Here is a 25,664-nt window from a genome sequence, read left to right as displayed (position 1 = left end):
GACATCACACTAATCCAAAAATCTGTTGGTGCTTTTTCATCGCAGCTTCAAAAGGTTCTAAACGACACCAGCCGATGAATAAAGGTGCTGTTAAGTGAAACGATTACCAATTTTCCAAGATAAAGAAAAAATTATATTATTTTTAAACATAAAATATGGGTTGCTCTGCCTCGGAGTATCTCCATGTAAAATGTACATGAGTTCATATACACTGTAATCATGTTGGAAATGTCACCCGCCACGTCAGAGGAAATTCCGACTCCGTGTTTACGAGTGTAGAGTAAGAAAACTATTCAATAGTTGTTGAATTACACGTTCAAAAGTTCTTGGATGTTGAATGACACGTTATATGTCTTTATGCAACTCTATTGTTTAAAATGGTCAGTTCGTGTGCATATCAGGGATTTTTTAATCTTTTGAAATCTACATCACATGTAACCTTTCCAACGTGATTACGTAATAGGCAAGTCAAGAATTCGCATCCTGGAGGACCTACAAGGAAGAGGAAGACATATTTATGTTTAAAAATAATATAATTTATTTGTTGATCAGCCTATTCATCAGCTGGTGTCGTTTGGAGCCTTTTGAAGCTGCGATTAACTGAAATTCGGACCTTAACCAACAGCACCCCCTTTTAGTGCATTATATGGATAAGAACCCTGGGAAGCTTTCCTCAAAAGCCTCACTTTATTTTGACAGAAGAAATAAACACACAGACTGCTTGTATGTGTGGGTGAGTGAATTATCGTGAAATTTTTAATGAACTACTCCTTTAATGTTCAATTGTTTCTTTTTTTCAGTAAAGTCTACGTCAATGAAACTGATAAGTTCAGGCATTTCACCATGCCTGCAGAGGATAGACTAATATTTTCTTGGTGGGGGTGGGTATTACATCTATGATATGAAAGCACAGAGGAATGTGGTAATGCTCTCAAATTTAATACCATCATTTCACTTTTTTTTTACAAGTCTAGAATATTACTCGCCTCAGTGGCCTGCTCCCTAACTATCAGTGTCTTTTATACACCTTTGACTGAGATATGCCTATCTATTGGTTCCCACTTATATTATAGACGGTTTCAAAGTGACAATATAAACAAATGTTACACGCATGCGCAAGGTTGTGGACTGCCCTTAACTTCCGGTACACATTCAAAAATAATAAGAGTGCCTTTTGATCATTTCTGATAACAAGCAAAAGAAACAGAAGGCCAATATTGGCTCTCCAATATTTTGAATTTAGACTGAGATGTCCCATATGGTTTCTTTAAATGTTACAAAACTAAAGGACCCACTCAATAAATCGTTTATTTCATACAATTATTATATAATAAAAATAATAATATATTTGAATATTAATATAAATTAAATATAAACAGTTATATTATTAGGCACTAGCCAAACACAGAGCGGAAGTTAACTGCATTTGAGGAGCCCACATATACTGTATCAACAAGGCCAAAGGCTGCAGTTATCTAAACTCTTCAAATGATTAGTGACAGACAAAAATCTACAACAAAGCAACTCCTTGGTCAAGTTTAGCATTTTTTATTTGGGTGAATGGAAAAGCAGCTGTGATAATGTTGGACATACTGTATGATGTAGTTCTAGAAAAATTCTCATGACTTTGAAAGCTTTAAGTAATGTCTCCACATTGTTTAGGCAAATGACTAAACTTCTCCACCCAACTCTTTATCATTCTTATAAGCTCATGCTTTTCTGAATAATTAAACAATTGGTCAGGAGAAAACTCTTGAGAATGTTTAGAAGCTTGACAAGCATACACTTTTTTTTTTACAGGAACCAACCGTCTACCTCACAATATCTCCAGATGCAGAATTGTCGAAGAAATATGCAATAATATAGAATCAGAAGAATCAGAAAGAGCTTTATTGCCAAGTATGTTTGCACATACAAGGAATTTGTTTTGGTGACAGGAGCATCCAGTACAAAGAATAAGCAACAACACAGAGACCATCAAACAATGCAAAAAACAGTTACACAGATAATTTAAATAAGGGCCTATGGGTATAAAAATTAAGAAATACAATACAGTAAACATAAGAGTAAAGCTATAGAAAGGTAAAGTTATGTGTGTATGTAAATATGTACAAGTAAAAAATAGAATAGACTATTTCAGTAAAAGGTATGCGTTATATACAGCAAGATGAAATATAATTTACAGAAAAAGTTGTATAAAAAATAGATACTATATTATCTGAAGGATATTGAAGATTTCACTTTGTTATTATTGCACAGAGTTAATTGCACATAAGAAGTCTTGCACGCAAGAAAAAAATTAAAAAATAAATTAACTGTTCAAGAGGTAGATGGCCTGAGGGAAGAAGCTATTTTTGTGTCTGGTTGTTTTGGTGCTCAGTGCTCTGTAGCGCCGACCAGACGGCAGCATTGTGAAGAGATGATGGCTTGGATGTGAGAGGTCCAGGGTGATTTTCTGAGCCCTTTTCCTCACTCTGGATGTATACAGTTCTTGGAGGGTGGGCAGGGGAGCACCAATGATCTTCTCAGCAGTCCGAACCGTCCTCTGTAGTCTTCTGAGGTCTGACTTTGTGGTTGAGCCAAACAAGACAGTGATGGATGTGCAGAGAACAGACTCTATGACCGCTGAGTAAAACTGTTTTAATAGAGTTTGCGGTAAGTTGAACTTCTTCAGCTGATGTAAGAAGTACAACCTCTGCTGGGCTTTTTTAGCAATAGAGCCAATGTGATTGTCCCACTTCAGGTCCTGAGAGATGATGGTGCCCAGGAACCTGAATGACTCCACTGCTGCCACAGTGCTGTTCATGATGGTGAGAGGGGGGAGTGCAGGGGGGTTTCCACAATCGTCTCCACTGTTTTAAGCGTGTTCAGCTCCAAGTTGTTATGACTGCACCAGACAGACAGCTGCTCGACCTCCTGTCTGTAAGCAGACTCATCACCATCCTGGATGAGGCCAATAAGTGTGGTGTCGTCTGCGAACTTCAGAAGTTTTATAGAAGGGTCCTGGGCAGTGCAGTCATCTGTGTACAGGGAGAAGAGCAGTGGGGAGAGAACGCATCCCTGGGGGGCGCCAGTGCTGATTGTGCGAGTGCTGGATGTGAGTTTCCCCCACATAATATATGATTATCTTTTACTTTATCTTTTACTTAAACGCAGACTTTATACAGACTGCAAACTGAACCTTCAAGAGCAAGTCTGACATCTGACAACATTGGTCTGATTCGTAATGTTTAGTTGTGATGACAGCCACTGCCCCTTCTCATACTCTCAAAACAGACCTATACACATTCTGGTAAAGGTTACATATAGATTTCTGTCAGTCAAATGACAAAACTATTGGACGTGGCCACTCAAAGGCCATGGCCTGTTTTAAAGCCTACTGATAGTGAAAATGTGGAACATTTTTTAAGTTCCAAATCTTATTCATTTGGCCAGAATTTCTGTACCACCACTGTACCATACAGTCAATATGTAAACGTGCTGCAAAATAAAACCAGCCAAAATGCAGTTTATTATAATATGATGCATTAATAAGACATATTATTACAAATTTATATATGGCATGACTTCGTGGTATTTCATTAGCAATTGAGTGGATTGTAAAAAGTGGTCATTGATTACCAGAACAGATTTATGTGGTTGAGGGGGAGGGATTAAACATAAGTCTGCGTCTGGCATTGTCAACCAACAACAGTTGTTTCAAACAAAGTTAATACAGTTTGATTATTTCATGTGCGCCATTGAATTGTACACAATAAGCAGTAAAGTCAAATTTGGTTTCACATGTGACATTTAATGTCTGCTTTTCTACTTCAGTATCTTAATAAAATTTCTGATGCTGATGAACATTTTTGTGTTGAGTTTTATTAATGGTTATACTTTTTCTAATACATATTTTAATAGAAAATAACTAAAATTATGTATAAAATGTGAGCAAATCACAAAGATACATTGCTGGAACTATATTTGGTACGTTGTGGCTCCGAATATGGTCTGGTCCAGGTACATCATCACAACGTAACTGTGTTAACTGGGTATCATAAAAGACAAATCTGAACTGGGCATTACAATGCCTGCTCCTGTCCATTGCAGCTCAGTGTGGGTTTCTCTTTGTGGGGTTCATTTACAGTCTTCTGGTGTAATGACATCATTGTCGGTAGGAGAAAAGCTGTGTTTTCTGGTAAATACCCAGCATGACTCCTGTAAAGATCCCTGTGGTGGGTCGTCTATGTCTCTTTTCACTGAGGAAAAATTAGGCTTATAGGGATTGTCTGAACCAACTACGAACAATGTTGTCTGGCTTCAAGACAAGGAAATAGGGTGATCTCCAAATGCAGGAGCACGGGCCAACCTGTCTATCTGTAGTGTGTGTGTGTGGATGTGTTCGTACCTACAGCCAGGGGCGTAGTTTATGGGGGGGATGGGGGGGAGGTAACCCCCCCAATATTCAAATCCATCAATTACAACCCCTCCAATATTTCAACATGAAAATCACAGTAGATCAAATGAAAAATATGTAGAATTACTTTATTTTGTGATAATAATTTTGTTCCTAATCAAATATGAGTTTGTCATAATAAATTAGACAAAAAATACTCCCCCTCCAATGAACCGATTGGTAACGCCCAACCAATGAGTCGCACTTTCACCAAAACAACGTGAGTGGTGTTTGAATGGGAGAGCACACGGGTAACTTAACGTACGCCAAAAATGAAGAGAAGCGCTGCACAGCGGACTATATTTAACTGCTGGTCAGAGAGGGATGCAAAAAATAAAATAAAGCATGTACTGAGAATGAGGTATGAGAATATTGTGTAATAATAGCAAAGTACATGTTAGCTAGCTAATCCATTGAAATGTATTTAGCTATAACTATCAGTATAACAAGTTACCAAAGCAGCCATCTGTTTTGCTAGTTCATTTTTCAATAGTGTCTGTAATTATCAATGACAAAAGAATTCACATTGATGTTTGTTTTCTTCCTAAAATAATCTGACTTTTGAACGAATTGGATGAATGAATAAATTAAGTGTCTCACTCCTTAAAACAGTGAATCGCTGCCGCCTACTGGCGCTATCAATACTTAATTTCTTTCTTTTTATAATCTCTTCTATGTTAGAATTTATGTCAGTTTAACATACATTCTAAATCATTACATCTTAAAGACATATTCTAACAGGAAACGTCCTATAGACGCATTGCAGATGAGCAAACACTCTAAAAAATACGTCTTCCAGATGTAAACACACACATCAAATAGACGTCTCCATGATGTTCGTGTGCTATCTACGCGTTTCGTAAAATGAAGGATGCACGGGACTAGTCCTTCTTCTTCGGCTGTGTTTTGAGGCAGCTTGCAAAGCGACTACATAGAAGGATTAGCAGAAGTAGAGGAAGAACAGTAACAGCATTTTCTTGTCGTGTTTTTTATTGGAAATATTAACGGTTCTTTGTTGCAGTAAGAAGCAAAACTTGCGATAATGGTGGACCACATATACTCTGCACAAGAGCCAACAGAGCGTCAATCTGTTCGTTCAAAAAAGAGAAAATACGATGCAGCAAGGCGAAGTCGAGACAAAAAACGGCAGAAAACCCGAATAAACATCGGCGTGGCTTTTCCCAAATGGAGGGCACTGAAGCAGGACAAGGGTTTGCTAAGCGACGCCGAAGTTGCCAACTTTCTGCTGGACCGGTAAGTTTGTCTAATTTCCGCTATATAAGTGAACTGTTTGTTTGATAGCTTTAGCTAATAGATGAGCATGAGCATCAAGTGAGTTTTTCCTTGTTTTTAGCACTTTGTAATTGTACTATAATTCCTTTTTGCATGGCCGTGTGCAAATCAAGTTAGAAATCATTTTTACAATCATAATTTGCATAAATCGGGTGTAAATTATATTATAATGCTGCTTAGCTTCTGTGCATACAAATGTGTAATTTAATAATTGATAGGATAAAATCCAAACTTCCAAGTTGCATAGTTTATCAGCAATACAGTGTCAACGAAGTTTTGAGAAGATACAATTGATCAATTGGGGTGATGCCAAACGTCTGCAAAGACTTTCGCGGTTAGATTACACGCCTTTAGCATTAGCAAGCGGGTTCAATAGGCAATAAATTACGAACCAAGTTACCGTGCCAAAAAATGCTATGCAAAATAAGCGAATACATCACTTACACAATGCTAAACAAGTAACAATAATATTCACTATGACGATTAGAGTAAATAATGAATTAAGTCAATTTAATTTATTTACTTTTCTTTCTAAATAAACCTCGTCACTTGACTTGCAAAGGTTACTCCCTGCTGTCTCAAACGACAAAATCTCTGTCCTGTGTCCGTAACTTCAGTCTGTTGTTCGCCTTTGAGACGTAGATTGCAATTATCAACACCACCGATAATGGCCCCTTCATTTACGGAACCCTTTTGTCCTGTGACGCCAACTGTAGCTTCTCTAATGGGAGGGAGAGGGGGGTATCGGAGCTGTAGGTTGCAATTTCCTACATCGCCAATAGTGGCCTCTGAAACTTGCACACAGAACCTTTAAACTTGAGATTGATTACTGTTTGAATTCCTTGATGATGAGCATAACAGAGCACAGTTCGCTAAGCGAGCCCTTGGCCGCTTTGACGAGGTGGGCTCAGCGTGGTTTGGTTAGGTTTGAGCACGCAACTGAAAGCCTGACGTAATTCTGTTTTAATTCCTACCTAAAGTTCAGCTGTCACCATTAAAAACATGTAATGTGGGCAGCACGCGTACATGCGTCATGTACATGTGTCACCATATACAGAAAAATTTAATACATACAGCCAACTGATTCCATATACGTTTTGGTTAATACAGTGCTCATTAAGTCCTGTAATTTGGTGACGGTACAAAAAAACCCAATGGAGGCGAAAGTGCAAAGCATCACTGAACCTTGTGACTCATAACACTATGTTCAGAGTAGTGTTAATGTTGTCAGCTATTTTTATTTGAGTCTTCGTTTTAGTCCCACGACTAATATACTGTTTATCTTTAGTCATCCTTGTCCTATTTTTGTTTCGTTAAGTCGACTTAGGGCCAGATTTACTAACAGCTTGCGGCAGCACACATTTTTATCAGTTGATCCGTCCAACATGCAGTTTTGCAGCATCACTACCCTGCGCTAATTTTTCTCTGAAATTCTACCGCAAATTACTAGCGTCTTCCTGATGCCCGCAAAATATTGACAATTACCCGGAAACAAGGTGAATGACCATATAGGAGAACCTTCGTAACGTAGTATCGAACGTACTCACGGTTTCCACAAGATGGGATATCTTTATTCAGAAACCACAATCACAAAAAACAAACAATGTAACTTAGTGGAGATAACACGGCTTGAGCAGCTCAGGAGAGAACACAGCCCGGCTGAACATCGCAAAACTCTAACTTGTTTATTGACTTGAGATGCTCAACTTCGCTTCCACAGCGAGAGCATTGGTGTATGGTTGCACAAATTAAGTCACCCACTAGGCAGAAAATATAAACATTTTTAACCTTTCATACCCATAGTAGGCTTACTTTTCACCTATTCATCATCTCGTCTTCATTCTGGGAAATCAGTCGTTGACAAATATTTTTCATCATTATCTTCGTTAACAAATGTAACACTAGTTCAGAGAGAAGCATGATTAACAATTCTTCGCGTTGAGGTTAAACATACAGCAGTCCTTACAAATAAACAGTCACCACATACTGCTGAAGTTACTTTTTTTGTCCTCAGGCAGTCCCAATAACAGGGGGAAACATGTTTCTTTTAAAGAGTGATTTCCCAATATACTTTGAAAATAAACAGATGGAAACATGCCCTGCTCATGTCTAGCCAGTGAGATAAAATCTGGAACTTGCCTCCCTTCCTCCTCCACTTCTAACAAGTGGGGAAAAGTACAGAGTTACTGGAAGTGGGATCAGGGCATCTGAAACAGTTAAACAACTCAGGATTTATGGGTCATCAAAGTGTGCGGGAAGGGGCTGTTGGCCACGTGGAGACCACAGCCATGCGGACACCCGCTGAGTGGATCATTGCTAAGCACTGAGTCACCCAGAGAAAGCAGTGGGCTTGGGAGAACCTACCCCAATAAGACTGGACATAATATGAGGTACTCTGTGTCTGTGTTAATGACTTTAATCATTCATCACAATTAAAAACATACTTAAATATTTTATTACTCTGGACCCATAATACATTTTTACCTTATATACAATAATCACAATTAATGACAGGCATGATGTAATGTCAATTTTAGGCTTCAGTTGTCTTCGTGTTTTCAGTAACTACTTGAGTCTGTGAACTACTTGGATGAAATGTAAGAAATATTAAAATATAAATATTATGTGTCTGGCACTTTTGCTGCAATGTTCTTACAATTTTGCTACTGCATACGCTGATTGCAGCTGCTGAAGTTAAATGTTGGTCACACTACTACAGATAGGTGAAGAATTCAGAATTTGTTTACGGACATAATAAATATATTTTTCTGACATGTTCAAATATATGACTATTAATTCAAATAATTGACAGTTAATTAGTCATGTTGTTCTCCATAAAACACAATATATGAGAGATTTGCCGTAAAACAAACAGAAAATGTAAGGGTATCTCGGCAGAAATTCAGAATCCAAGTATGAACCGAGTTAGCCTCTTCAGAGATTACAATCAGTAGAGAAACCATAGGAACCACATCAACAACAAACATGGGGTTGTTGTCAAACTCATGGACATTTGAGGCAATTTAGTAGCTGTATTTAACATCTATGTAGAAAGTTAGACTGAATTTCTATTTCAGTCAAAAACTATTTCCAAAAATAAACTTTCACCTGGACTGGACTTTCCCAAGCCAAAGATTAAAGTTAAATGATGGTGTACAACTATAGCCCTAGTCGGACGAGACCGAGGAGGTTTGAGAAATTTGTGTTTCTCAAACGTACTCTGGGATTTTAATCCTGTGTGAGTGCCCAATCAGTTTTTTTTCTTTACCCACTGTTTTTCTCCAAACTCAGAAATCTAATCCCGTCCGAATGCGAATGTCTGTGACTTTTTACAATATCTTTTCAAAATGCGCTTCTCAACATGTTTTAGCCACTGTGACCTGACGTAAGTACTTTCTAACATTCGTATATATTAAATATTATATTAAATAATCATGCTTACTTCATTTGTGTGGGTTTATTATAAGCAGGCTGCTGTTGTTGGGTCATATGACTATACACAATGCACATATGTAGAGCAAGTGATCTTCTGCAGCGCCCAAGAGATATTGTCCCATCTGAATCAGTACATAAAATCACAACCGTTGTGTGAGAACAGTTGTAACCTCCTCATAGGGCTTATGAAACATATCCAAATGTTAAGGCCAAATTTATTTTTATAGATGTTACTGTCAAGCTACTGTCATCTGTACATACTGCTAAATCTAAAAAACATGTATAAATCACATACGAGAGTGCTTATAGACCTGACTCAAAACTTCACTCAGATGACTGAAGTAGCATGAAATATTATCCCTGTGTCGTCACAGAGATCCTGTTCCTTTTATTGGCCATCCTCCCGGAAAAGCACGGCAAGGCAAAAGAAAGAGCCAACCGACGAGTGAGACCCGCTTACCATCAAGAATTCTTTGCTGCCTCAAGATGGGCTGCGTTGCAACTCGTTACATCAACTGCACGCGGTTAGACAAATTAAGTCATACGTCTGTGTTTTGTTGGCAATCGGCGTGTATGTGCATAATGTATAAAACACGAAGGGATTAATGTGATGATGTGTTGCTTGCTCGTGCTGTAGATCCATCCCACTCTCCCCACTAGTCCCACCTCTAGCAGCTAGTGTTTTTCCAGAAATAATCGTTCAGCTGTATCTCTCTTTTATAAATGTAATCAAACTAAATACTCTTCGAAGATAAAATGTATGCAATACTATTGTATAGGCACTCAATATTAATATGAAACTGCCTATGATAAACAATCTTTAATGGAATATGTTGTTTAAACAAAGTACCTACCTACGTCCAAATGGTTAAAGAACCTACCTAGAAAGTCAACTTGTATGTGATGAGTCATAGTCTCCAAGTGCCAAATATAACTGCTGTGGATAAGTCAGTATGCCACAATGGCATGAACACTTCGATTGGCTCCATAACAAGTAAGATTTGTGTACAGTGTGTTAAGTTTTTTATGTGACTTTTTATTACAGTATTACTTTTTTCTATTACCAAAAGTGTTTTATAATCCTGTTCCTGGAGGCACACAAGCATTCACCTATTTTGGATGTTTTCCGTATCAAACAAACCTCATTTATCTCATCAGTTTGTGAGTAATGGAAATGAAGACCGAGAAGGGTGTGTCAGACAAAACAGACAAAAATAGTAATGTGTTTCTGTGCCTAAAGAGCACTTTACTTAAATGTGTCACTGATCCACTGCAAAAGTCTTGTAGGAACCGAACAACTAAAATATTGTTGCAATGTTATTCTACCAAAAAGTTGATGGTGTAGGAACAAAGTCTTACCGTAGTGTCCACAGCAGTGACAGTGATGGTGGGGACTAGTTTGGGGGCCACATTTACGGACTGACATACCACACAGCCCTGTGGCCCCATGGAGACAATGACTGAACCACAACCTTTTTCTAGCAAATCCAAGCCTACTCGACAGGCATCTTCCACTGAGGAAACAGGCATCCCTGTTAGCAGCTCTGCCTGTAAGGACAAACACAAAACTATGTAAGACGAGCAAACAGCCCCAAGTAACAGCAATGTTATAAGTTAATATGCGAATATGTTAAAACATTATGTTTGTATTCTAAAAAAATCTGCAGCACTGTTAGAAGGAATACATTATTTCTGTATACTGATTTAATACTGTATATTACAGCTCTAAATTGACCATAGGCATATAACATATTTTGATAAAACATTCTGATATACAATGATAACGACAAAGTTGCAAATGTTATTTTGCTTTTAAAGGTATAGTTCACCCAAAAATGAAAATTCTTTCATCATTTACTCACCCTCAGATTGTTACAAACCGGTATACAGGAGGAAGATACTTGGACGAATGTCAATAACCAAACAGATCTCATCCCCAATTGACTCGAATAGTATTTATTTTCCCAACTTTGGTCTGTTTCCCTACAAAGTTTGGTTACTGATATTCTTCAAAATATCTTCAATTGTGTTCAGCAGAGCAAAAATACATTTATACAGGTTTGAAACAATCTGAGGGTGAAATAGTGGTGACAGAATTTTCATTTTTGGGTAAATAATCCCTTTAATAAGATAACAGAATGTATATACATTCGTACGGAAAAATGCAGAAGTGTTGCATAAAAAAAGTTGTTTCTTGTATCAAACATTACAAACACACTAAATGCATTACGAAATATAATGTTTTGCAATATTGACAATATTTTGCAATCATTTTCCAATTATTTTCAACTCGCCAGTATTGTAATATAAAAGTTTATATTTTTTGTTTACAGTGACAGTGGTTATGTATGGTATCACCACGGTCATAGAAAATACATTAAATTATTAATTACTTTAGTTTTTTTAAGGCATGTATTTTTGGCTTGGAATAAAAGTAAACTTTGTTTATATTTAAAAGAACTATCATATAAAAACATTGTTGAAAACTATTGGGCAACAAGTATTCCCTTTATATTTGTGTACTTCAAGCCTTACCACAAATCTTTCCTGCCAAAACAGAAAAGCACAAGCATTACTCATCAATGTAATCTGCATCTGTAAACTACAGATGAATCATTGTTCAATCTCGCGACAGAAGTTGACGGGTTACAGCCAAATGTGTACACAAATACATGGGCTGACGTGGAGGCTATGTCTAGGGGTTGACTTGTACTAGCCTCTCACTTTTAAGTCACACCTGCACATTTCCCCCCCTACCACCCACCCACATCAAAGTGGCCCTGGTCAATTAAACTTTTAGTCACTCTGGAGAATTTGCCTCAGGCCACTCTTACACACCATCTGTGCATCAGCCTGCTTTGTCGAGGCTCCTTTAACTTTACTGTTTCCCATCAATCCAAACCCTCATCTGTCATCTTGCCTTGTCGGGATGTAAGAGAGGGTGGCTCCAAACATCACAGTTACAGTAAGACACAGCAGTCAACCCCATAATTTCTAGTAGACAACATTTGGGCTGTGTTTTGTTAATGTTCATGACCAGGTTGGATAATTTAGTTTTTCAATTTGATCTACTTCAACAAACCTGCAGACATACAGGCAAGAAAGGCCCAACTGTTGAATGTTGTCACTTTGCTTTTTGAGGTCAAGATTAATTTAATTCTTAGATCCTTTATTTTGAAAACAACTAAGGCTGCTAATAAATAGCTTTTACAAGTTTCATAGTGAAAAACGTTAAAAGTGAAATGTATATTTTTTAAACCTTCTTTTATTCCAGTGTTATGCAACTGAAATTGTGTTTTTTACCTCTGACACATTGCAGCAGAAAATATCAGATGCTTTGTAGAAATCAGAATGCAAGTCCACAATAGCAGGAGCTGGATTAAAAATGGTCTTCACTGTAAGAAATATAAAAACTATTAATATTTTAAAGCCAAAAACACAAACACCACATGTAAGTGGAAAGACTTAGCATTTCTATGATAACAAAATATTGTTATCAGTTACAAAGGAAACAATATTTAAATCAGTACACAGAAGCATACCATCATACCATCACACCACAGTTGACGTCAGATAGCAGTCATTGTGAAACTCGCCCTTTGCGCTTCTTGCATAAATGAGATTTACAAGCAAATTCTGGTCCTGTCTTAACACAATATTTTTCTTAAACAACGTCAATCCAAACCCATCAGTTCCCTTTTTTTACCTCCCCATTACCTCTGTCTAACCTTAAATGGTGGGTAAACCAAACCACATAAGAAGTGACTATAACCAAGAGACAATCTCCTTACTTCCACTTTAAGAGACGGGAATCTTTAACTTGTCGTAATTTATCAAGTATAAATATAGTAAAAGACAAGTATACATAAAAAAGTGTATTTTAAAATATAATGAGAATTGTTTCGAGTTTTTGCCAGGTATCTCAGTACAAGCACAGCTTTCTGTATGTTCATTATAGATTGCAACATATTCAAATAATTTAACAGTATTTGCCTGGTTCTTTTTATTCACCCGGAAGTAAAAGAGGGCAAAATAATACAGGCACAGCATGTAAATAAAAATGCGGATGCAATCCTTTCTTAATGAATTTAGTTTGTGTGTGAAGTGGATAACTATAAATATAGACTAGAAGAAATATGGGAAAAAAACAAGCCGAAAAACTACGCTGTAAAGAATGAATGAATGAGTCATGTTAAATGTCTTTGACTTAAAATAAAAAATAAAATAAATACATGTGAGGACAACCTTTGAGAAGAAAATTCTAGTTATTATATTTACAGTTCAGGGACGTTTAACAGAGAGTTTATTTTCTTACGACTTAACTTGGGATCTCATACACTGAAATAAGAGTATGTGCCTTAGTAGATTTTATGAATATAAATGATAAAAATATACTTAATATAATTATGTTCCTGTCTTTAACAAAAACAACATTACTCATTGCATGAAATGTAATTTTCATGATATCAAGTTATGTACTCTTTAAGTAAATCCATGTGGTCAGGAAGACGTGACGGGAGCCGTGAGGCAGGGCATATCTCACAGAGGAGATTGGTTGTGGGGATTCATCTGCTGGAGCTGTGTGGGTCCGGTTTGGCCTTGTTTTGTGGTCGATGTCGGACAACAGAGGAATAAAGCTACAACATGCCATTACTATTTTCCCTGGTTGTTCCTCTGTTTTCTGGTGTCGATCGTGGAGTGGGACCTGGTTGAACCTGCACGATTTTCGGTGAGTGGGACTTTCTGGGTTGCATATGGTATGCTCTCCCTCTTCCTCTAGTATATTTGCTTGGTGGCTTTTGGTGGGGGTCACTGAGTGCAGCTACGATACGTCAGAGGGGGTCTGGCCCTCCCGGCTGAGCCTGGTTTCTCCTGAGTTTTTTTTATCCATTAATCAATCATTGAAGTTTGGGTTCCTCGTCACAGCAGGGTAGTGTTGGCTTGCTCACCGGGAGACTGCATCTATTTATTTATTTATTAATTAGATATTAAGTAGAATGATCTTGCTTGTTCTATAAACACCATGCACTGTGCTGTGTTTTACCATTTTTGTTTTTTTTCTGTTTGCCCCTATAAAGCTGTTTTGGAACAATGCACATTGTGAAAATTGCTATATAAATAAATAAAATAAACTTGAGCATAAGAGGACGAGCGACGGGACTGCTGACGAGAGAGGACAAGGCCTGGATTTTAGTTGTGGTTTGTTTTATTTGCCGGCAGTCGTCCGTGAGGGCCTGCTGGCTGTCTTTTTACTTTGTTTGTATGTATGTTCTTTTGGCCTATAGTCGACCAAGAGGTATTTTACTTCCTGTATTTGTTTGTTTATTTTATTAAAACATTATTTAAATGTTCGCCGGTTCCGTCTCCTGCCTTCCTTTTATTGAACCTTATTACAATCCAACTCAATTTTAGTACGGCAAACACATTTAAATTGGTCAAATTAAGTTTAATTACTTACTTTGTGTTGAGACTACATGAATATTTTTTGTAGATATACTCTAACTACCTTGGCAGTTGATCTGTAGTTCCAGCATTGCTCTGTATCTGACTGATGTAGCGATTTTAGCTGCATGTTAAAATAAGGATGAGTTTAACTCGCCAAATATGATTCTCCAACAGATCTATCAAGATCGCATCTATGAAATGAGTTATTTAAAACGTCAATTTCAGTCAAGGAATTAGTTTAGCTCAAAGGAAAATATGTATAATAATCGTCATTACACATACATATTTTACAATTTCTGATTAGAGGTGTAGTGATAAAAATCCTATATGTATTCGTCCAGCAAATGCATCAATGATTTTATACACTAATGTTATCTCATGACCATAAGTAACGTGACCTTACCAAACAGAATTAAGAGCAGAGGTAGCATAGATCGAAACACAGTTTAAGTGACCAGTTTGTGAGCGTGAGCACAGAAAACCCATCACAAAAAATGCCTTTATGGTTTTTTTAATAAACTCTACTCTACATGGTAAACATAATGACAATCGGTTAAATACAAATAAATACATGAAACACAACGCACTAGGAAGTGCAGAGAGAGAGAGTGAGTGAGAGGGCATGTAAAACATGTCTGAAAACCAATAAAATCATTGTAACAAAGTTTGCTTAGAAGGAAGAAAGGAGGCGGGGTTGGCGTGGCTGGGAAACATAAGATTCTTCTTTTATTTTCAAAGACTTCATGGTTTCAACTTCCCATCAACTAAACATTCAAACAACTCTTTTCAGTTGACGATTCTTTCTTGTAATCCTGGACGCAACGTCTTGTTGGAGCCGCACACATCCGTTTCCCAGCCGGTCTCTCTCTCCTCTTCCGTCTCCTCCGTTGAGCTTTAAAGCGTCTACTTGCCAAGTACTAGAATGAGAAGCCGGTGTTTTCAATAAGCTGTTGATCTGCTTACTCACTGTTCTTCTCCCGTGTCTCCCTCTCGGCGCAGACTGCGCTGAACCACGCCCCCCTTGCCACAATCATCTTTAACAAAGAGGCATGCTCTTAACGCAGCTATTCTATATATATAATCGGATACTTGCTATCTCGGTGCAATATCCGTATGCGCGTGGATGGAAATCTTGAATGGTTTCAGAATGCAGTCCTCTTGAAATGGTGAGTTTAGGTTCCGAGTCCGAAGTTCCATGGCCTTATCGGACTCCCCAGAGGGCAGCCGTTAGCCCTTGGATTGTCCTCCGTGTTCTCTTTCTTTTTCCTCCAATTCCCAAATTTCCCCGAAGTGGATCGGTGATGGTGTTTTTAAATGCATACCTGCCCTGCCCCCAGGTGGCCTGCGGGCCAATGCCAAGAAAGTGATAAGTGGGCCAGAGAAATTTCCTTTGTTTCTCATGGCGCCTCATTTGCATAGCTCTTACAGTATGGTCAGTTTGCATTTAATACTGAAACTTAGTTATGGACATAGTATGGTGCATGCTATGTTTTTATAACATAGCTCATCATATAGTGAATGAAGAGAGAAGTAGTTACATAGGAAACATGCTAAGCTTTGAGCTGTGAATCATCCCAACGTATGAATACATCGAAGTAACCCTAAATCAAAACTTGTATATCTAACCGTTACAGGCTATTGGAAATGGCACGAGTGCCAACACACAACCTAGACATTTAGATACATTTAAAGAAAAGGATAGTTTAAATCACATAAGTTGCTATTTGTTAGAGAAGTTTCTCTTGTTAGCCTCACATGTTAAGTTATAGATGAGACAGAGACTTCTCACCAATGCGTTGAAGCTTAGGAGTCGTAAATATCCTACAGAGAAACCAAAGAGTTATCACACTCTCGGTGGGAGTTCAAAACCTAAAACCAGACCCCTGGAGCCAGGTTTTGCTATGTTTTTTTGATGATGGTTTCTAGAAACCAGGACAAAAGGGAGTGAGGGAGTTTATGGCTTCCCTTTCAATGATCCAGTCACTACATCCCGCCTTATGGAAGTGCGAATGTAAACTTCAGCTGACGATGGATAGTTGGATCATGATAGCGGGGTCCCTGGAGGTTCCTATTGGTCCACAGCATCTCAACATACAGGCTGAGAATGCTCCCGAGTGCTCCGGCAATCTTTCAACTTAGGTACCTGTCATCTTTTCCATCCTGCTTAGACGTCAAGGGAGAGAACCCCTGCACCTGTTGGTTAGGGTGTTTCCAGTCTCCACAAAGTCTCTAGTCTCTAGCTAACCTAGCTCACGTGGCAAGGCAAAGTTATGAAACCAAATCTTGTTCCTCTTGTGAATTTTGCAGGGTGCAGCATGCTTTCTGGCCATCACAATCGCAGTGATTGCTGGGCAAAGGCAGGTGTCACACTCCGGTGTCTTTCATTGAAGTACTGGTGAGCGGTGTAGGGCGTGACAAGGTTGAGGTCTCTTGGCTGGCCCTCGCGATGTTGTGGTGGTGCCATCTGACCTCAGGCTGTGATAAGTGCCATATTCTGCTGGTGCTTGGCTACCCCCCTTTCGGTCTGGTCACACTGTCAGTGTAGACAAGTTTTAAGGCAGTGTTCGGCAAGTCCAGCTTTCAAATGGATCTCCGTTCAGCAAGGGTAAATCATTTTTACAACCATTTGGTGTGTACATGGCACCGTCTTGAGCGCTGATTTACATGAGTAGGCCGTTCTTTTTAACAGTTCATGAACCTTGTAGGTGGTGTTCTGTGTAGCCCAGGATGCAGCTAGCTTGGGATGTAATGTCATGTGGTTTTGTGAGTGGGGCCACATAGTTGACATTAGTTCTGCATAATTTGCGAGAACCAGGAAGTAGCAGGTTCAGCATTGGTTATTCCCTTTCAAGTTCAAGGCACAGGTGTCCTGGGCCGTTGCCGTTCTTGACATGCATGAGTCGAATGGAAACTTGACAGAAGTGGAAATGTCTGATGCCGGTGTTGTTGTAGAGAGTGTGTGAACAGTGTAAACATGAAGACTGATATATCTGCCCATAGTTCCTGTAGGGTGCCTGCTATCATCATGTCACTTGGTGATGTGCCTCTGGAATGTAAGGGCGGGAAACGTTTGGGTCATCGGCTGGTTCGACCTTGAGACTGAGCTCTCGCGACCAGCTGTGATGTCATGCCTCACTTTTGTGACTTGGCAATGCATTACAGACGAGTAGGCTGGCTGGAAAGTGGAAGCTTTTTTGTAATTGTAATGCTTAAAGTCTCTTAGAGGCTCAAATTCAGTTCCGCAGGTCTTTCCTGGTGAAGCGAGGGCATGTATCCATCTGTACATGCTTGTGGAGCTGATCAGGTGTGTGGGAACTTCTTGTTTCAGTCATACTTCAGTTGATGGCAACGTGTGTGTGTCTCGGCTTGTTCTGGGTAGTCAGCCGTCTGCTGAGATGCGGTCGGGATGTTCATCTTGTGTTAGGATGACTGTCTCTGTGGTCTACCAGCAGGTTGCAGAGATCTGGGCGTTTTTCTCAGTAGGAGGGCATTCAACAGGGTTGTTTGTTTCATTCCCACTCGTGGTCAAAAAGAGTCTGATTTGGATTTTCAAATCCTCCTGTCCTCCTGTTTCTTGTGGAATCAGCTCATTTGATGTCCCAAGGATCTCTGCTGTCTCAGACGTAGTTGCACTGTTCTTTTGCTCTCTGGACAGGTGTCATCCATAGTGTTGAGATGAATTCCTTGATGACTGTTGGGCCGGTACTGGGGAGTGGCTCCTAGGTTGCCAGCTGTGTTTCCACGGGGCACTTTCTTTCGAGTCCAACATAAGTGGTCAGCTCCATGTTGTCTCAGGTCATCCTGTCTGGTGCTTGGCTGTTCCCGGCAGGCTGTAATATCTGATGAGTCTCTGCTGAAGATCTGCTATTGTGGCGCACCCACCATAGTCAGTTATTTGTGATGTGCAGAGATAGGCAGGATTTACAGTTTTTATGGAGGCAGCGCTATGTTCTCTATGGGCCTTATGGGCTGAGTTCCGCAGATATCAGGTGATCGTGGAGTAAAAAGGCTGTAGTGCTTAGGTTATGATTCAAAGTGTGATATGGATTTCTTAGGGAGAATAGTTTTGCTTTGAAGCCTTCTTCCCTTTCGGCCTGTTCTGTCGTCTGATGTAGGCTCGGATGCTGGCAGTAGCAGATGTGTTGTAGCTGCTGGAATCCGCTTTGACAGTTTCTGACTGCTGGCATAGGATGTTGTGCGGCTTTTTTCACCTGAAAATCTGCCAGGACCTTCCGCGGTAATCTAAATATCAGTTTAGAAGATGGACGTGCTCAAAAGTGTGGCTTCATTTTGTGAAGACCGAAGACAAAGCTAAGTGTAATTATTGTAATAAACGAATATGTTGCAAGAAAGGCGTCATGACCAACGTGCCTAAGCATCTGCGGTTGGTTTACCGTGTCGAATTAAAAGAATGCACCATGTTTGATTCAATGCACAGACCAAGTGCCGATTGCCCATTAGCCGGCACTAGTACGGCGACATCGCCACAAAATGTTGCTGTCACTGTTGATAATGCTGCCAACATGGATGTGGCAATATAAAAAGGTTCATAAAGCAATTGCACAATTCATAAAGCTAGGTTGCTTTTCCCATACACTTAATCTTGGAGCTCAGAGTGCCCATTCAGTGGCATCAGTGGCAAATTGGACGGCAAAGATCCGGAACGTTGTTATTTGGATGAAGAGGTCATCTATGGCAAAGACTGTACTCCGGGAAAAACCTAAGTAAGAGTTCCTCTCTTTACCAGCACTGTTATTATTATAAAAAATTATATAGTATGTAAAGAGAATTTTATGAAGTTTAACATTTGTTTAAAAAAGTCTACTTGATAGAACAGTTCCTGGAGCAGTACCATGCTATTCAGGCAGCCAGCTTGGATCAGCGTATGAGGAAGCCAATAGATAGAGACCGGTAAGTAAAAAGAGTTTGCATAGTTCTTTGCTATGAGTGATATGATTATAAAGGTGAAAACTTTCCTAAGCTGCTTTGTCATGTAACATAAAAAAATGTTGTCTTTATAAAACAGACTTGCTCGGCTGACTGAAGAAGATTTCAGAAAGGGAGAAGACTTTGTACATCTGATGAGAATTTTATACACATCTACACTCTGTGTTTCTTCTGAAAAGAGCCCTAAATGTGGTCAGGTCCTACTAATTCTTCAAAAGCTTGTGAAACACTTCCCAGTTGTAGAGGACGACACAGTGTTTGTGTCCAGCATTAAGCAGGCTGTCTGGCAAAACCTGTCTAAGCGATACCAGGTAAATAAGATTTTTAAAGAAGGAAAGAGAAATGAATAATAATATGCTTGCTTGATATCTTTGTTGTTTTTAATAAATATTTGTTTTAAAGAGGGATGACATCAGAAGCTTTCTTGAGGAGTTGAAGACAGCAGTTGAAGACAGCAGTCTGGATCCGCATACTAGAAAAGCTTATGGCAGCAAATCTAATCTGAGTCTACACAGGTGAATATTTATGTATATAAACAAAATGTGTTCGTCTTATATCCTCAATTATGACAAAATACCTACCTGTCTAAATCTTAATTGCACTGTCTCTAGCCAAAAGTGGATTGTGAAGAAGGGACTACAATGCAGTCAAATGAGGAGAGGAGAGAAGAAAACAAAGAAATAATGACATCACAGACAGAGGGGAAAGTGAGGAAGAGGATTATAATGCAACTATATAGTAAAAAATAGCTAAAATTCTATTTATTAACTAAAATCAATAATTTAACTGTGAATGTATGATTATTTTCTTAAGTATCCTCTTATTGTTATTAGTAATAACCCTACTCTCTCTGTAGCCACCTCCCTGCAAAAGAGCCATAATATCCCCATTGGGGGAGCTATTTGCAGCAGATGATGAATTGAAAATGAAATCCACAGAGAGCTCAACATTGTCCTTTGACAACAAAGTGGATGCAGAGATAAAGATGTACCAAGACATTCCACCTACAATGACATTTGACGACCCTGCTGCCTGGTGGTGGAAACAGAAAAACGCATATCCTTTCCTGTCAGATCTTGCCTCTTCATATTTATGTGTGCAGGCCTCTTCAACCCCAAGTGAAAGGATTTTTTCCACTGCTGGAGACACTATTTGCCCAGAAAGATCTCGTATACTCCCGGAAAAGGCTGATATGTTGATTTTTCTGAATAAAAATTGTTAAGCACTGGTGAAAACTGTATGAAAAACTAATGGCACAGAAAATAAACATGTTTGATATATAAATGTTTGGCTTTTGCTATTTTTAAAAAAAATTACATTGGAATCGAAACTGGGGATCGAAAAGAATCGTAATCGACAAGCAGAATCGGAATCGATAAAACACAAACGATACCCAACCCTAGTCATAATTCTGTTTCCATCATGAATTTCTTGTGGCAGAGTCATGGCAGAGAGAAACATATTATTGTCGGTCAAGACATAATATGCATTCTCTCCGGTCTCGTATTTGGCCCCGCCCCTCGTTTAGCTTTCCACCTGTGTCTCATTACCCACACCTGCCCATTGTTATCTTCCCTTGTTAGTTCCCCTTTATAATCCCCTCATGTCTATTGGCCTGTGCTCTTCGTTTGCGTGTTTGCTCATTGCTTTGTCTCTTGCCTTGTTCCTGTTTCCTGTGACCGTCAAGTTTGTGGATATATTATTTATATTATTCATATTATTATTGGACCTTGTTTATCTTGCCCCCTCGCGGGAAGTTTTTGTTTGAATTCTTGTTTTGTTATAGTTTTGCCCATAGTGGGTGTTTTGTGTTTAATAAATTATTATTGTAACCCCTTCATCGCTGCCTCTACTTGGGTTCTCTCACACAATCCCTGAAACCAAGAACTCTTAGGTTACAAGCATTCGTCCAAATATCTTTCTTTGTGTTTAACCAAACAAAGAAATTTATACAGGTATGTAAGAGTCCAAAATTTGTGTCCAAAATTTTTGCATGTTGAAAAATAAATACAACCTCTAGTTGTGTCAATCACATTTACACACTGCCACCGTCATTTTAATCTTTCATAAAAAAATCGTACTGGGTTTGATTAAGTAACAAGCATTTGAGAGGTGTTTTGACAATTCAGGGACATTTTACAAACGAGCTGTTCAGGGTCTACGTCGGTCCATTCGTGAATCTGAAATAGAGTTTCAGGGGAGAAATAACAAAACAGTTGGCGGCAAATGGGTGTGAAAAACGGGAGATCTGACAGGTATGCTAGAAAATGCAGGCAGAGAGAGAGAGAACTGCCTACCTAGCAAGCCGCTACTGTCTACGATGTAAGGAGAGATAACGAGAGAGTCAGAGGGAACGCAGGGTCAGGCTGTATTGTTTTACCTTTTTTTGGAAACAAATGAATTCATACGTATCAGACTCTGAGCATATTCAGACTAATTGATGGTGAATCCTTGTTATCTATTTGCTTGAGATAAGTCGTCCATATTTTGGAGCTTGTCTTTTAAAAACTGTACAGTCCCTCACAGGAGCAGCCAGTCTTAACTTTGATATGCAACCAAAAAGCTACTTGAAAATATGGTTAGGAAAATGGGCATCTGATTCTTCTCCATTAAGACTGTGGAGGTGGAATGTGCGTAATTCAAGCCTTGATCTCTGGCTAAGTGCTATTTGTGCACGTCATTGTCTGATTAATTCATCACAAGTGATAGGCGGATAATTTAGGCTAATGGCCTGTCTCTTAACACTTTATATGGTCTGGTAACAGGCAAAGCAGCATGTATCAGGGCAGTTCTTAGATGGTGATTGTCGGGGAGCATTGGTGTGGGGAAAGGGGGGGGTCTCCATCTGTGTCACCCATCTGTGGATGAAGCTTGTTCATCTCCATGATGAGGGTACAGGTTGTCTTTGATCAGGGGGACCATACAAGATGGTAATGATACAGTATCTGAGACACAGTTGGTTGTGTCTTTTTTCCAAGGGTGGTGGTTTACAGTCACCAATTATTCCTAGTCAGTGCACAATTTTTTAGGACATGGGAATAAGATACATACCTAAAAATAAGAGAAATATAACTATTGAGTTTGGAAGAGAAAAAAAAATGTTAATAGGTCATAGGACATGCAGTAGCACTCGAGAAGAGAAAAAATGAGAACGAAAGATATCATAAAACCCAAGATCATCACAGTGGGTAGACTCCAAAGGTTGGAAGAAACAGCAAGCGAACTGAGAAAATCAGATAAATTGAGACATTCAGTTTAAGAGTTTGACTGACCGTGGTTTTCCTTTGCCATTCTCAAGGCATATAGTGAGGCATCTGGATTAATTTCGAGCTGGCAGATCAGCACCTTGGCCCTACTGATGGCAGATTGTGTGTGTTGCAGCTCCTCCTGGCCCAGCAGCATGTTAGCACCAGCCACAATCACAATGGCGTTCTCCCCTGTTCATTTAACAAGCTAAAAGTTATAAACTTGTAGGTCCAATTTTTTAAGAAAATATTCCAATATTGTTAAACACAGTTCATGCTTGATTGACAACATTAGTCGTTAGCTGTTGATTACCCCAAAAGGCAATGTCAACAAATGTGTCATGATCATTGCCAATTGAAAATACATTGTATTTCAACAAACCAGCATAAAAGCAAAATTGACCCTCTCCTGCTTTAGTTTCTTATTCAACTTTGTTGAAATTATTACCCTAAATTGTTAAAAAAATTAGTATTTATAAATTACATGTATCGAAGCACAAATATTAAGTCATAGGAACATGTGAATGAACTCATACACTGTAGTAAATTCTCTTGCTGTTGCACCCCAAACAGACGGACACAAATAAGCTGACACAGGTTCAACGAAAACCAAAGCATCGAGAGATACAAACAAACATTTTTCTCATTATAACTTATTTGTTAGCTTGCATGATAATTGTTTGCTTTTATATTCACACTGGAAGCTGGGACACGTGGAACATGTTTGGATGTTGTCATGGTGATTGTGATGCCAATCAGTGCTCTTTATGGGCAGCTTTCAGTGATACTAAGGGATTTCTACAAGGCTTAGCACTTACGCTGGGTCACTAAACCATGATATTTGAATTCATTTGCAGGCTGGTTATGTCATCCTTCTTTAGGTCCAGGTAGTGCTACATTAAACAGAACTAGCTAAAACTACCCCGCATAGATGAGGGGACAAAAGTAAAGAGGTTTTCACCCATCAGTGTCTATTCAAAAGAGTCCTTAGTAATGTTAATGTCATCTTAGGGGCTTGAAAAACCCAGAGATATAGCAGGGTTCATACCTGGATCAATGTTTTTACCTGTGTCATTTACAATAATAGAGGCAGCACCAGTCGCAGCCTTTTCAGTCTGCTTTGCAAAAGCTATAGAGAGAAAGAAAGCAATAAATATCTTGAAAAGGATCAATTGCTTGAAATACATTAACTTGGATAATAGAAATCTTTTTATTTGTTTACAAAATGCAGGTATTTAACATCCAAACCCATCTGTTGTAAGTTATAACATAAATAGAGAAATGTACTGAGAAATCTGATGAGGCTTTATTTACTCCACACACATTATTGTTTACAAAGTGTTCTCTTAAGTGTTAGTCACTTAATGTAACAATTTAAAACAACATCTTTATGTATGATTTACAAAGAAATGAATTATACTTTTGTTCACTGTTTATTGTATATACATCAACATGAGCAAAAAGGACAAGAAAGCTCATTGACAAGGTCATTACCAGTTGATACGCCATTCTTTTTGAAATTCTGAATGTAGTTGTCCCCAAAAAAGTCCTTGCCGACCTAAAGAGACAAGCAACATTCACCATATGTTGGGGAAACAGACTAAACGGAATATAGAAAATAAAAGTAGAACTTTTTTATAGCAGCTTGCTGACCAGCCTAAGTTCTGCATTGCTATGTTGGGCCAAGCCTTCCAGATATAACCCCAAACAAACGCCTCCAGCACCCTACAAACACGACTTTTATCTCCCTGTCTTTCCTTCTCTTCCTCTCTGTGATACGATCAATGGTATAAGGTAAGGGGCAAAAGGATTTCTTTCTTCCCTACTGAGGCTGCTTTTATCCCACGCTTGGTAAAGACATGCCAAGGATAGGGTTCTAAGCCCCAGCAGAGAAGGCCCTTTACTACCTGGCCTTCTGTCTTTGAAGTGTGATCTTTCTTTGCAAGCATGGGAGTCTATTTTTGCACACTGCATACGGTTCGGTATTGATTGGGGTCTTTGCACTAACACAACAAAAGCTTTATTACTTGGTTAAAATCTCTCGCACAGTTTAACACTGAAAAACATAAATTGCTCAGTATCAACCCGAACCATTTTAAATGTACATTCACTTTAGGCAATGTTCAGTTATTTAGGGTTTTAACAAAGTTAAAACATAGTAGACAAGATTTCTTTAAATAAGGGATACCTTGCACACCATGGCAGTCTTGGCCCCCATTCTTGCAGCTTGAACACACTGATTTGCACCTTTACCACCGAAACCGATAAAAAACTTGTATCCATGTATTGTTTCTCCAGCCTTGGGAAGGCGAGGTGCCTGGCTAATAGAGACACAATGAAACAATATTAATTCAAAATAATTACAACTACAATGCATTTAATTTGTGCCACCTGTCAACGGTACTTACAGCAGTACGGTAGGTAAAACAGCTGTGGTAAAGGTAAACTTTATTTTAACTTGGTACAATATCTTAGGGATCATTTATGTCTGTGGTTCAAAATCAGTCACCTATTTTTAATTGGTTGCTAGTGTTTAAGGAATAGTTCACCCAAAAATGAAATTTACACCATAATTAACTCATCCTCATGCCCTCCTATGTTTGCATGTCTTCCTTTCTTCAGCTGAAAACATTCAGACTATGTAGAAACGAATGTAGATGTTGCTGCTGTCCGCTTTCGCTTTGATTCCGAATGTCTTTTCTCCAAAACAGGACAGCAAAGGCTGGATACTTTCTCTGAAGGATGAAGGTGTGCTCGTGTCCGGGATGTAAAGCATGTATTTTGTCGGCTTGCTCAGATTTAAATAATCGTTACATAACATCCTGCATTAAACACACCGCTTTCCGACCGCTAACAATACA

The 25,664-nt window shown here is 38.8% G+C and overlaps 1 protein-coding gene and 1 long non-coding RNA gene across 4 annotated transcripts in view; one reads left to right on the top strand and one right to left on the bottom strand.

Annotated features, from left to right (window-relative positions):
- Window positions 1–25,664, bottom strand: part of rbks (ribokinase) — a 55,870-nt gene that overhangs the window by 11,545 nt on the left and 18,661 nt on the right. For both annotated transcript variants that reach the window (XM_056768779.1, XM_056768780.1), the window contains exons 3-8: window positions 24,992–25,124; window positions 24,298–24,361; window positions 23,870–23,932; window positions 22,831–22,995; window positions 12,470–12,561; window positions 10,526–10,714 (exon numbers count right to left, since the gene is read on the bottom strand). In XM_056768779.1, coding sequence (XP_056624757.1) covers window positions 10,526–10,714; window positions 12,470–12,561; window positions 22,831–22,995; window positions 23,870–23,932; window positions 24,298–24,361; window positions 24,992–25,124 — 706 coding nt within the window. The remainder of the gene's footprint in view (window positions 1–10,525; window positions 10,715–12,469; window positions 12,562–22,830; window positions 22,996–23,869; window positions 23,933–24,297; window positions 24,362–24,991; window positions 25,125–25,664) is intronic.
- On the top strand, window positions 12,574–22,609 carry LOC130437401 (uncharacterized). 2 transcript variants are annotated; one of them, XR_008909177.1, is made up of 5 exons: window positions 12,574–19,522; window positions 19,638–19,869; window positions 19,961–20,073; window positions 20,170–20,265; window positions 20,415–22,609. It is a non-coding gene; the product is annotated as an uncharacterized LOC130437401 (long non-coding RNA). The 2 variants fall into 2 exon arrangements; XR_008909176.1 differs by having other exon boundaries at window positions 12,574–19,869.

The sequence above is a fragment of the Triplophysa dalaica genome, chromosome 15 (genome assembly GCF_015846415.1).
Source record: "Triplophysa dalaica isolate WHDGS20190420 chromosome 15, ASM1584641v1, whole genome shotgun sequence".
NCBI classification, from domain to species: Eukaryota; Metazoa; Chordata; class Actinopteri; order Cypriniformes; family Nemacheilidae; genus Triplophysa; species Triplophysa dalaica.
This window is presented reverse-complemented; position numbering and strand designations above follow the sequence as displayed.